We start from the raw sequence: 13,330 nt of genomic DNA, 5'->3' as shown, positions 1-13,330 counted from the left end.
ACTAGTGACACTACGGAACAAAGATTATAAATCGGAAGCGGAGTGGAATGCAGTTTAAAGATTTTAATGATAGTTTCTTAAAATGTCATGTACTTAAACTTCGTCTTGATTTTACTAAATTGCTTCTTACCGGAAGATGCATTTCATCTGGAAGTATCAATGTCAGACAACGAACTTAAGACAGAAGAATAACAGCAGAGCCACATGCACACTGAATTAATGTTTTAAGTATTTGTCTAAGGAAAATAAGATAAGATAGTCTCATCAGTGTTATTTTGAAGAATCTGAGATCTTTAATTTATATTAATCGCCTTTTTTCAGGTTTAAGATAATAATTTATGTATTCGGTTTTTCCTAACTTAGCCTTTTCTTAATAATCGCTTAACTAATCGACCTTAAACTAAAATTACTCATAAATATAGAAAAGGAATGAGTCGAACACACATTATTATTGACATTCCAAATTTGACGCTTCCAAGGCGATCAATAAGTCTGGGTTGCCATTGTACAAAAATATATTGCCAACCCAAAAGAGACAACATTATGTTTCTGTATTAGTGTATTAGCAGTACCAATGCATGATAAAACTAAATCAAAAACCCAGATCGGATTTCCGTTCATTGCATATTTAATTAAACACGACTCAACATTAATTTCCGAAAGAATCTTTTGACCTATAGGTTAATTTATTACTCGAAATTATTTTAATCATCAGGAAGTTTTCGAATCACGGAAAAAACTTTATGATCCAAGTAATGAATGATAATCATCTGTTTCCATTACCGAAAAACGTTAAAAAAAGTCATCCCTCATGATTACGTATTCTTCTTGAAAAAACTGATATATTCGTATTTATTTGATGGAAAATTACGGCAAGAAATTTCAAAATGTAGGAAGTTTATAGTTTTTTTTTAAGCATTATGTTTCTATTCCAGTTGTTGCTCTCAAGTTTGTTCTCATGCAATTAATTTAAACAAGTATATTGTGTTAAATTAACTATAGACTTGCTATATGTGGAACTTATCAATGGTTGCTTTTATTATCTCTTTCTTTGAAATGTGCTTTACGTTTTTCTCCATTGCAATTTTACAGACATAATCGTTAAAGTTATCTGTCCTAGAGGGCAAAAGTCAATTAAATTACCTATGAAAGCAACTAACGTCCTCCTGTGATTAATTCTTAATCTGAGGATTAATAAGTTTAACTAAATGATGCTTGCTCACTGGCGCCCCCTTTCAATGTCAAGAAAGTGTCACAAAGTTTTACAGTGGTAGATCCCGTAACAACAATATTTACTAAGTATACGAATGGGCCGGGTTGACCGGTGCAATACCACGACCATACAGAAGACAGGCGTGGAGGGGAAGCAATTCCGCATTTCGTCTTATGATTGAGGTACCGGCGGCCTAATTTAGTCTACGAAAGGATGGGAATGGGAAGTGGATTTAACGGAGAGGAGGCATAGGAAGAGGATATATCTTCTTTCTATGTGTCCCCTCCTCTGTCGATTAGAGTTAGGCAACGCATCTGCAATTGCAGATGTCTATGGGCAGCGGTCGCTTTGCTATTTTGGTGGTTTGGTGACCGCTTGCTCGTTTTCCACCTTACGATATTAAAACAAAGTATTTTTTGTGCTGTAGTTGACACGTCATGTTTTTTTTTTAATGCCATTTTTAAGCCCAAGCTTTTAGTTCTGTCAAAAATAAGTAAAACATTATTTTTGACAGAACTAAAAGCGATAGCAGCGACCCTCATCAGACCAGATAAGTTGCACTGTTAAAAACACTAGTGAACTAAAAAGGCACGTCAAGTGAAAGGTGTTGCTTTATGACGAAGCTTACATAACCTCCGGAGCAGCCGAGATGTGGAACGAAATTATACCACTAACATCCATATACAAGATTAACAGATATTGACTAGCTGTGTCTCTTGTCTCTTGTATTTTTGTTTTCCTTACTGCTTTATTCCTATCAGTGGTAGATTGGAGATGGTACATCTTGTACGTACGTAAGATGTGTAATATGTACCATCTCACTAATATTATAAATGCGAATGTTTGGTTGGATGGATACATAGATGTTCATTAGAAGATATCTCTGGAACGGTTCAAAGGATCTCGATGAAATTTGGCACAGATGTAGAATATAGTCTAGAGCAGTGTTTCCCAAAGTGAGCGATAACGCCCCCTTGAGGCGTTTGAAACCTAGGAGGGGGCGAAAAGGGGCCCAAAAATGGGAGGCATTGAAATTAATTAAAGTAATGAAATTGTGGTTTTTAAGTTTTAGGGCTGAATAAAAATTAGGGGGCTCTGAAATATAATTGATTTTCAAAGAGGGCGGTGAAAGAAAAAAGTTTGACAATCACTGGTCTAGAACACGTACGCTACATATTACGTTTTTTTAATAGCGCGCAGACGGAGTCGCCGACGATAGCTAGTAGCCTATAAATTCTCTAATAACTGGACAATCACATAGAATAATTATTTGAATTCGTTTAAGAGTTCTTGAGATTAGTATGGTCAAACAAATTAATGGACGTTGATGACCTGTTTTAATTACGATGGGACTCTGCTCGTTTGACGTCTATATATGTATGTATAAAAAGAAGAGAATATATAATATTGCTTTTTTGTTAGAATTCAAAAACTACAATAGAACAAATGATAAAGGTTTGTGAGTCAAAAATATTTAATAAAGTATCACGTTTTATCTACTAGTCTTTGAACATAATCGTGATTTTCCACTGATTAAATATCTCAGGTTGAGATAGATGACATGTTTTGTACAGTGGAAACTCACCTTAAGTTTCTATTGAAACTGGAATTTCTAATTAGCATCAGTAATAAATTATTTGTTCTATTTTTTTTTACTAAAAAGATACAAATGATGTCATTGTTTTTCTTTGAATATTCGACGCATTTTGTTTTTATATACATTTTTTAAACAAAAATAATATGTTATTCTGTACACAGATAAAACAAATCTAATATATTCGTCGCGGAACAGTACTTGAATTTCCTAGTTACATAAATATGAAGGTGAAATGCAAGTAAAACCTTGTATATACGTATTGTAACAGTAGTAGACGCCAGCAATAACATCTGCTGTACGAATTGACCGGCTCGTCCGGTGAAATACCACGACCACACAGAAGACAGGCGTCAAATAAAAGTAATTCTACATTTCGTCTAATGAGGCCTAATTTTAGTCCTCTATCCATTCCCATTCTTTTCTTATAAGGAGAAGATGGGAAGGGGAAGTGGATATGACGGAGGAGGGAATGCAAAGGAAAGAGAACATTTACCATATTCTCTTTGCGTGCGTCTCCTCCGTCGATTTATTAAATTAAGGTGGCCGCTCGATCGTTTGCCACACAATTATATAAAAATGTAGAATTTTAGAAAATAAACTAACATCCGAATTATGTATATTCAACCTATTAATGATTTTACGCGGTATTTTTAACATTCTTATCCATTTAATTCCTATTAAAGTGGTCTGAAGATCGCGATAGTAGTCAAAAAATGTGATATATTATTTAAAAGCCCCTCAAAATAAAAATAAAGCTAAATCATTACTGTAGTTGTGACCAGTAGACATCTAGGTACAATTTAAAAACTGCTAGCTTTGCAAGACAACTACTCCAGTCGGTAGCTCGGACAGAACTGACTTAACAGTAGTCTCTAGACAACAGTGTGGTGTGGCCACCATAGCCACAAACACTACAGGATAACAGTACTTCATTCAGGCACAAATTTCTTAATAATATTTATGATCTTCAGTATTGTTAAGTTGAAACAAATACACATTATAGATGATAGATGGCGTTAGCTACACACTAGAATCGATTATGTGGTCAGTTTTTCATAAAAAAGTACTAAATACATAGTGGGTTGTGCAATACAGCCTTCTACTTAATATAGTCAAGTTAGAGCGATGTTTGCTCGCGATGTCGATTGCGATGTTTGCGACTTGGCTTGAGGTCACAATGTACTTATTTACACTGGACAAACGTTGTTTTGAGTGAAGAATTATATATCCCATCTCTTTGGTAGACAAGGAGTTTGTGTTCTGCCAAAGAGGTGGCATACTGGCCACCAAGACCTTTGCCTTTTTTATTAGAAAAACATAGGTGCAAATTAGAAGAAGAATGGTGCGAAAAGTGTGTTAACAACGGAACGTAGTAATTAGTATAAGTGAATATAACAACAAATAAAAACATTTTTGGCTGTCGTGCTAGTGTTAATTTATACATATAGTGCTATGAAAACTTGCATTAATAATATATCGTAGTCTCAGTTTAATAAACAAGAATAAAAGAGAGGATAATATAATATAATGTTAGTGTTTGGGATAACTATTTTTTGTTCGCTTTTTGGCTGTGAAACTGCAGTAAGATGCGCGATTACTTGCATTGTCTTTAATGGACATTTGACATTGTGTCTGAGGTCAATATAATTATTTGCCAGTAATAATGACATAGATTTCTGTCTATAAAACATTATAACTCTATATTCAAATTCAGTGTGTTTTTTTAGATTTCACCTTGCGTATGTCACTCGCCCACTTTTTTTTAGTAAGGTTAGACTTATACGCCTAGATCACTTCGTTGTATTAACTAAATTTAAAGGAGGTATGGTGCTGAGGATTAACATTTCTGATACTTTAAAATTTTAATTTATCAAGTAAAACAATTTATAGCAATTATAAAAAATATGCAGACGAATAGACAACTACCTCATTTTTGAAGTCTGTTAAAAAGCGTGTCAATTTCAAAATTTTACTTTAGTTTATGGTTATTTGTACATTTTTAATGCCCTATAGATAAATGCTTTGAACATTCTGCCACAACAAAATATCCGAATATTTAAATTAATAATTGTATAAAATGAATCGACTACTTTTAAGTAAATTAAACCATTTTGTTATATTTAATTTTCTATAATTTAAATTACAATTAAAATGGCGGAAAAATTAAAAAAATAAAGATGGCTACACAGGTCCGTTACGTTACGCACGTGACTACAACAGAAAGTTGGCGGCGCAACGCGCATGCGTTTTTGCTGTTTGCTTGACCGGTTGTTCCTTTTCTGTATTTAATCGAGCGTGTGTTTCCATCACACACACACACACACACACACGTGAGTCGGATAAGTACACGGGGATGTTGAAGTAGGATTTTAAGTTAAATCAATTAATTAACTTGATTTTTCTTAATGTTATTAACTTACTCATTTATTAAATTTTATTACATAACTAAGTTGTGACAGAAGTGCATAAAAAATTACAGTCATTATGTTAATATACGCATTATAAATGATTAGCTAATAACATTATTTTCTTGCCAAATTATTTCATTTATCTATCAATGCGTCATGTCATATACAAGAAAGTTAAAAAAACAATCTAAAAAAATAATAATTGCTAATTGTTTTAAAACATGTTTTCTGGGAATTATATTTGTTAAGGTTTTTAATAGATAATAGAATTCGCTTTTAAAATTAAGATTCAAGTTTTATAATTACACGGTTCGTTGATTATTATTTGGAAAAATATTATAATTAAATTAATTCCAAATTAGCCATTACGTCGCTTACGACTGCATTAGCTACCTTCCCGCCAAAGTCCAATTAAAATTAGGCCAGCTGTTTTGGAGATTATCCAAAACAGACAGACAGACAAATTAAATAAATGTTATTCACGAAATATGTTTTTTTTAAATATCACACTTCAATTGTTAAAGTACATGAATAAGTCCAGAACAAGTATAGTTTTTAATTTTATAAAAAGAACCTAAAGTTATCGATAAATTACGAAACAACACTCTCTCTGCACGTAACACGGAGATTACATCCCGCGCGTTCAGACAAGTTTCATTGATTCACTATAGATGTTAGAATAATTACATAATGAAGTAACAATACAAAATACATTTATGTTCTACGTATAAATAACTTAGAACATAAATGTATTTTGTATTTTTTCAACCAGTGACAAAAATCCGAATAATAACGAGTTTAGTCACAACTCAATGAAAATGTAAATAACGTGATTCCAGTTTAATATTGACAAAAATAAACATGACATGTTCTAGGTTCTAGTCTACTATATCTAATATTATAAATGCGAAAGTTTAGATGGATGGATGAAGGTTTTTAGAAAGAATCTCAGGAACAGCTCAACGGATTTTGATAAAATTTGACACAGATGTAGAACATAGTCTAAAAGAACATATCGTAGGCTATTTATTAATATTTTTTAAGTCCGCACGCACGAAGTCACGAGCGACGAGCTAGTTAATAAACATTACATTCTTAAATTCCTAACATATTTTATATCGAAGTAGAAACTGGTACGTTTCCCGTAAGAATATCCGGTTTTGACATAACTGTGCAAGCTATAAAGAACCTAAAAAACATCATCTTTACAGGCGCAGTCGGTTCCCATTCATACACCTGCCTTACTTTCTCCTTACAACCTTGATTTCATACGCCTGCCTTGAGTACGTTAACATCGAATACGCTAAACCGATGGCATTTTCAATATTCGTCACAACTTTTACTTTTTTGACACTAAATAACTTTCAAAAAAAAAAACTTTTGCCCTCCATTAATAGACTTAGCTAAAGTAACATATAAAAATATGTCGTTGAAATGTTTTGATTTAATTTAATTTAATAATAAAAATAGGCTCACCTTTTCAAATAGCTGTCTGAAAGATCCAAAAATCACTAAATAAAAAGTCACAATTCACTATAAAAAAAAATCACTGCCACTTCTCTATGGCGCAATTTCGCGCCTAAACACAAAACACTTTCTCTTTAATATCGTACAGTACTCGTATGATATTTAAAACAGATAAAGAATTATTCAATTTAGTATTCGGTTCGCCACGTTACTAACGGTCAGTGGCTACGCCGGTTGTGGCAGGAAGGCGCGTCGCTTGTTTACACCACAACTCGACTAGACAACTCGTAACGGTTAACCGACGAAAAGAAAAACATAGTTATTTACGTTGCATTTCCGCATACCCGGTGTACATTTTAAATTAGTGGTGTAGGCCGTCTTAACCAATGGTCTTGGAATTGCAAGTCTTTCGCAACATCACCGAGAGGAAAGTAAACATTTGACATATAAAGTTTACTTATGTTTACGAAATATTGTAAACCAACTATAAAAAGTACATAAACGTGCATTTATCCTACCCTAATAGTAGTGTTAGACTTAATTTGGAGGCAGACTTCACTATACTACATGTAGGCAGCGTTAGCAACCTGAAGTGGACTGACTATCGTACCAGGGGCGTAAAAATTATCGTACATGGATCGAAATTATCGTATTTTTTAGGATAATGTCTATTATAGGTAAATTAATCATATAAATTGTAATATTGATATGCATGCAAGTACTTTATAGTTTATCTTTTTTAAACCACCGCTGTCAAATCAACAGAACACTGAAACCCAAATGTTTTACACGTGGTACAGACCTGAACTGATTCCCTTTCCACTTTAAGTTCAATAAACGCGCCAAACTTAAAATTCACTTAGACAAAATTTCACTGTTCTCATGCAAGTTGGGTATGAAACACGTCAAAATTTTGTATTTATAAAGAAGAAATGGATATGAATGGGTGGTGAAATAAAAAATCAAAGAATTTTTTTTATATTTAGATATACACTTATATTCATAAAAACAGAAAATATAATTTTTATATTTTAATATAGTCTTTATAAAATAATTTAATATAATTAAGGTATAAGATAAAGATTAATTATTTGTGTTATCACTTAGAAATCGTTTGGCATTAAAATATTATTAAATTCCTCTACATCCGCGTCACTATATAAATCTTGAACCGTTTTGGTATATTCTCTTGTTCGCATTGGTAGATGCTATACTAACCAATAAGAAAGCGTGTACAGCAGGCGCTGGATAAAGTTACAGTATTGGCAGTGGTGAAACTTAGTAGAGCGGATCGTAAGGACCAATAGGAATAAAGAACTTGTATTTCCCGGTATTTTCTCAAGATTTTATTGGACAAAATAAAATCATGCTACTGCGGTTTAGACTATCAACGCATGAGTGAAATAATATAAATTCTCAAATTTTGCATCATGATAGAAATTATCGTACAATCTGCGTACGATAATAATATGCTATCGTACATCGTATGTGGGCACAAAATTATCGTATGTGTACGATAATTATCGTACGGTTCCGAACGCTGCATGTAGGTTGATTGAAAGAATCAAAATTCATAAAATATAGTTCATTTGAACTACGCAGTACTGTACAGCGCCATCTATCACAGTTTTGAGTACAGTTCAATCGAGGTATTCTAAGTTTAATTACTTAATATTAACCCTCAGGTTATAATGTGGCTAGTGACATCATATATTGACGAAATCAATAATATGACGACAACATTAAATAAATTCTTCTATAAACAGATAGTAAATTGTCATATAAAGCGCCTACCAAAATAAATCTGCAATGTTGTTTTTTTGCACGATTGCTATTTAAAATAGAACGGCGCAATCCGTGGTTAAGAAAACTGCTTGAGCATTTATAATTTGTTAATAAAAGTTAAGGGAATAAAAAGGCATGAATTAAAATAATGTAAAACTATCATTTATATTCAAATGTTAAAGAATTAACAATTTAATGTATTATAACGTATGATATTATTTAGTTAATATCTCACTGAGTGCTTTCTTCTTCTTTTGTCCCTTGTCGAATTTGCTTTTCTGTAAAAAAATAAGTTTTAAATTTATATTGATAATTAATTCGGAAAAAAATATCGCACAACATGAGTTAATTTCTCCACACTAAGGGGCTCGGAGTCTACCTAAGTTTTAAATGATTTAGGCCATTTAACCACACTGGCCCAATGCGGGACAGACTTCACACATATCTTTGAATTACTTCACAGATATGTGAACATTGAATCTAGATGTTTTGTTTAATCGTAAGAACGTCCGATACATATTAAATTAAAAAACAAAAAAAAAACAAAGATACATGGCGGGAATTGAACCTGTACGGATAAATTTCGGTACGGTCCGTATAAATAACTGCGCCACCTCTGACATTCTATACAAATTAAATCAGCGCCATCTACCGAGAAAATCAAAACTACTACTAGTCCTTTCCCTTCCCACCCTTTTCCTATTAGGAAAGGATAAGTGGATTTGGCGGAAGAGGGGACGCAAAGGAAGGGAAAATATTCTCTGTGCGTCCCCTTCTCCGTTGATTAAAGGTACACACAAACGCGTCTACATTTGCAGATGTCTATGGGCAACGGTCGTTTCGCTATTTCGGCGAATTCAGGTGGCCATTTGCTCGTTTGCTACATTTTGATAAAAAAATACTTTATTATTATTACTATAAGAAAGATATATTATATTACCTTTTTCTTTTCTGCTGTCATTCCAACAAATTCCTTGCGCTGCTTTTTCCCTGGCTGATTTATAGTTTTTTGCATTTTATTTGGAGGACCATCAGCACCATCCTGATAACATTAATAGTGATTTAAACATCTATTAGATTTAATATAATAGAAAAAAATTATATTGTTCCAGATAAACTCAAAAACGATAGTTAATATGTTGATGAACAATCTTGACATCATCGGCTCACTATACATCCCCACTGAGGGGCTCGGAGCCTACCCTAAGTTAGGGGTGACTAGGCCATAGTCAACCACGCTGGCCCACTGCGGGTTGACTTCACACATATCATTGAAATTCTTCTCAGATATGTGCAGCATCACTATGTTTTCCTTCACCGTAAGAACGTCGGATAAATGTACATATGTAGATCGAAAATCGAAAAACAAATTGGTACACGGCGGGATTCGAACCCAGGACCTGCAGATTGCAAGTCAAGTGCTTGACCCCTGAGCAATCAATCTTTGTTTTCTTATATCAATATTGACAATCAACAGTTTATAATCTATGTTCCCTTTCCTCTTTACTCTAGCATAGACTGTAGGCTGTGATTGTTCCGAGTTGATTCTGTTACAAATAATGGTGCCAAATAAAGCAGTTACTTAACATATTATTTTTCTCTTATTTATACGCTGCTAATATCTGCTTTAATACTTTTCCAGAACTTTTTAATACTGTTTTTCATTAAAAAACAAATAAGATTTTGTTTTTTTTAACCAAATGAAAGTGCAGTGTTTATTAAATACAAATCTTGACATGAGTTTTCACTGTCAAAATACTTTTACACAAACATACTGTAAAATTATTTTGTTATAAACACAAGTTGAATAATACTAGTTCATTTACCTGGTTTGATCTCTTCTTCATTAATCTTCTCATAGCTCCGTCAGCTTTACTATCATTATAGGCAGGTCTACCCACTTGCTTGTCATCTCCGTTCCAAAACTGTTCCCTACCCTGCACATTACCCCTGTCAAAACCACCACGCATATTTCCTCTGCCAAAACCACCTCGCGTATTTCCCCTGCCAAAACTACCTCGTGTATTTCCCCTGCCAAAACCACCTCGCGAATTGCCTCTGTCAAAGCCACCTCGCATACTCCCTCTGCCAAAACCACCTTGTTCATTTCCCCTTCCAAATCCACCTTGCGTATTTCCCCTGTCAAATACACCTCGTGTATTCCCTCTGCCACGACCTCCTTGGAAATTTCCCCTGCGATTTTCCTGTTGAGGTTTTTGTTTAGTATTTGTTTGCATACATCTTTTCACCCGGAGTATTCTGTTTTTGATTGTTAAGTCCTCTTCGGGTAACTGTAGGGCCAATTCAACAGCGTCTTTAGATTTAAAGTTAACATATCCAAATCCTGCAAAAGATTATATAAAAATGTACATAACAGTTCTTAGCAGTAATAGAATAAATGAAAGTTTTTACAAATTTTTCCCTTTATAAAAATCTTATTATAGTGAACTAGCTGTCACCCGCGAATGTGTGAATGTGAATTAAAAAAAATTGTTAGGAGCCTATTTGATCTACCTGACTATGATCTACATCTTTGCCAAATTTCATCAAAATCCATTGAGCTGTTCTGGAGATACTTTCAAACAAACATCCATCCATCCATCTAAACTTTCACATTTATAATATTAGTAAGATAATTGTGTCTAACACTCAGTGACAATACAATTTTTATGTATTAGTAAACTGAATTGGATTCAGTGGCATTGAATGTGTTAAATTCTTTCATTTTAGTCCTCCCTCCGTCCGTGTTTAGTAATTTTTGGAACCACTTCCCCGTTCAAGCCACACATTATGAACAGATGGATACATAATCATGTTTTAAATTAATTATAAAATTAATATATTTTGTCCATACCTTTCCCCACTTTTGTCTTAGAGTCTCTTATGATCCGTACGGATTCAATCTCTCCGCACTGCTGGAACTTCTGTTGTAGAGTCTCGTCTTCCAGTGCAAATGGTAGATTTCCAACGAAGATAGCGCATTTAGGGTCATGTTCTGAACCCGTACAGTCACTGAAGGTCACTCTTAAGTGATGATCATTTAGTACAGTACCATTTTCAGCTAATGCCTGGAATCAAAGGAAGACTATAATTTAAATTTGTCTGTCAATGCCACAAAACATAGTTTCAAATTTTTTTTGTAAGATTACTTTTAAAAAAAATTTTTTTTACCTCTCTTACAGATGATGCATCCTGGAATTTGACATACACATTGACAGTTGAACGCTCTGGATGGAGATCGTTCTTGATTACAGCTAACTTAGGGGTTGCTCTACCATCTTTAACAGGGACTGTGCGGATTCTGGAAGAAAAAAATACTTTAAATTAGCGGTCATGCACGATTTCTTCAGTGCGGAATTTTTAAAAAGTAGCCAATAATATTCCCGCACACATTAGAATCACACACAAGCAATAATTATTAATGTCTCATAGAGCTAAGGAGAAAATGTAGAAATATTTATGATGGAGCAATCAATTTGCAAAATATTAAGACTGCATTAAATACAGTTAAAGAAAAACTATTATCTCTATTTTTTTCAGAGATTGAGAGGGGTGTAATTATTACTGTTCTGAGTATCTACCTTACGGTTTCAATCTGCCCGTATTTACTAAAGATCTTTTTAATTTCCTTCTTGCATTTTGGACTGAAAGGCACATTTCCTACAAACAGTGTTCTTTTGACTTCTTCTTCTGTATTTACGACTACTTCTTTCTTCTGTACTTTTTCTTTCTTCTTTGGCTTCTCTTCTTCATCTTCTGAGCTGTCGTCCGCTGGACCTGTGTCAAGTACTTCTTTATTGTTCTGTTCGTCTTCTGAATCAATCTCATTATCGGAATCATGTTCTGAATCACTGTCTTTATCCGTAATAGCATTAGGATTAACTGTAGTTTTATTCTTATTTTTTTTTGAGATACTTATATTAGACTCGGCCAGTGTATTTTTTGTAACCATACTGTTGGTATTGTCGGTTTTATTATTTAATTTTTTCTTTTGTTTCTTATTCTTCTTTTTAGCTTTTTTAGGGTTTTCCAAATTTTCAATATTGTTTAAAATCTTGCTTTGTTTAATAACTGTAGAATTTTCTTCTGTATCTGATTTCTCAGTTTCATTATTTTGAGTTTCATTTGTATGGCTTATGTTATTCTCTGCGTCAACATTCGTTTCAACAATAGTTTTTTTCTTGCCTTTTTTATTTTTTTTAGGTGAGATTGTTTTATTTTTAATTTCATCAATATTGTCAATTGAAGTATTTATATTGTCAATTGGTTCAATAATAAGACTTTGTTTCTTTTTCTTCTTTTTAGGAGTACTTTCATTTTCAACTTGTGAGCTGCCAGAAATATCCATATCTTCATTTTCTGTACTCTGAAATTGTACATCTTTAATACTTGGGCTTTTGTTTTTAATTGATTTAGGACTTAAATCTGCGTCTAGGTCTTCTTTAAGATGCTTTTTAACTTTTTCGGCCTTCGGACTTTTAGATTTCGTACTCCCTTCATCATCATTGGTGACGTCCAAGTCAGGGTTTTCAAAAATCCTTTTAGGTGACTTTTTTACAACAGCCTTCTTCTTTTGTAATGTAGGTGAAAGAAAAATTGATCGGTCATCAGCGAGCTCACTCTTCGGGGTAACATTTGGAGAGGGTTGGTGTTTTGTCGGGGTTAACGCACGTTTTAGAAATTTTGGTCGATTAGGAGTTACATTACCAGTTACTAAGGCCGCAACACTACCTACTACGTAATCCATGATATTGTACTTATTGAATTAAATATAATAAAACAATTGAATCGTTACGCACATGGTATTTTTTTAAATTGACTATGTCAAAGAATAAGAGCTGTTTTGACAAATGTCAGTAT

At 33.4% G+C, this 13,330-nt stretch overlaps 2 protein-coding genes across 2 annotated transcripts in view; both read right to left on the bottom strand.

Moving 5' to 3' along the window:
• Positions 1-6,764, bottom strand: part of LOC106716234 (ABC transporter G family member 23) — a 62,536-nt gene extending 55,772 nt beyond the window's left edge. The window contains exon 1 of the mRNA XM_045683943.1: positions 6,695-6,764. The gene's annotated coding sequence lies outside the window, so the exon portion shown is untranslated. The remainder of the gene's footprint in view (positions 1-6,694) is intronic.
• A 1,921-nt stretch (positions 6,765-8,685) lies between these two features.
• Positions 8,686-13,310, bottom strand: LOC106716216 (nucleolar protein 12-like). The gene is made up of 6 exons (XM_045683880.1): positions 12,052-13,310; positions 11,642-11,771; positions 11,325-11,538; positions 10,297-10,814; positions 9,411-9,512; positions 8,686-8,748 (listed from the first exon to the last, which is right to left on the bottom strand). The coding sequence occupies exons 1-6, from the start codon at positions 13,215-13,217 to the stop codon at positions 8,686-8,688; spliced, it is 2,193 nt and encodes a 730-aa protein (XP_045539836.1). The 5' UTR covers positions 13,218-13,310.
• Positions 13,311-13,330: the final 20 nt, after the last annotated feature.

The sequence above is a fragment of the Papilio machaon genome, chromosome 24 (genome assembly GCF_912999745.1).
Source record: "Papilio machaon chromosome 24, ilPapMach1.1, whole genome shotgun sequence".
NCBI classification, from domain to species: domain Eukaryota; kingdom Metazoa; phylum Arthropoda; class Insecta; order Lepidoptera; family Papilionidae; genus Papilio; species Papilio machaon.
Note: the sequence above shows the minus strand (reverse complement) of the source record. Positions and strands in the feature narration are given on the sequence as shown.

Bases quoted from the DNA above. Each gene is read 5' to 3' on its own strand.
- LOC106716216 (XM_045683880.1), bottom strand. From the start codon at position 13,217: ATGGATTACGTAGTAGGTAGTGTTGCGGCCTTAGTAACTGGTAATGTA. The intron at 11,772-12,051 runs GTAGATACTCAG...TTTTTCTTCCAG, and splicing joins GGGCAGATTGAAACCGTAAG to AATCCGCACAGTCCCTGTTA. The intron at 9,513-10,296 runs GTAAATGAACTA...TAATGTTATCAG, and splicing joins TGAAGAAGAGATCAAACCAG to GATGGTGCTGATGGTCCTCC.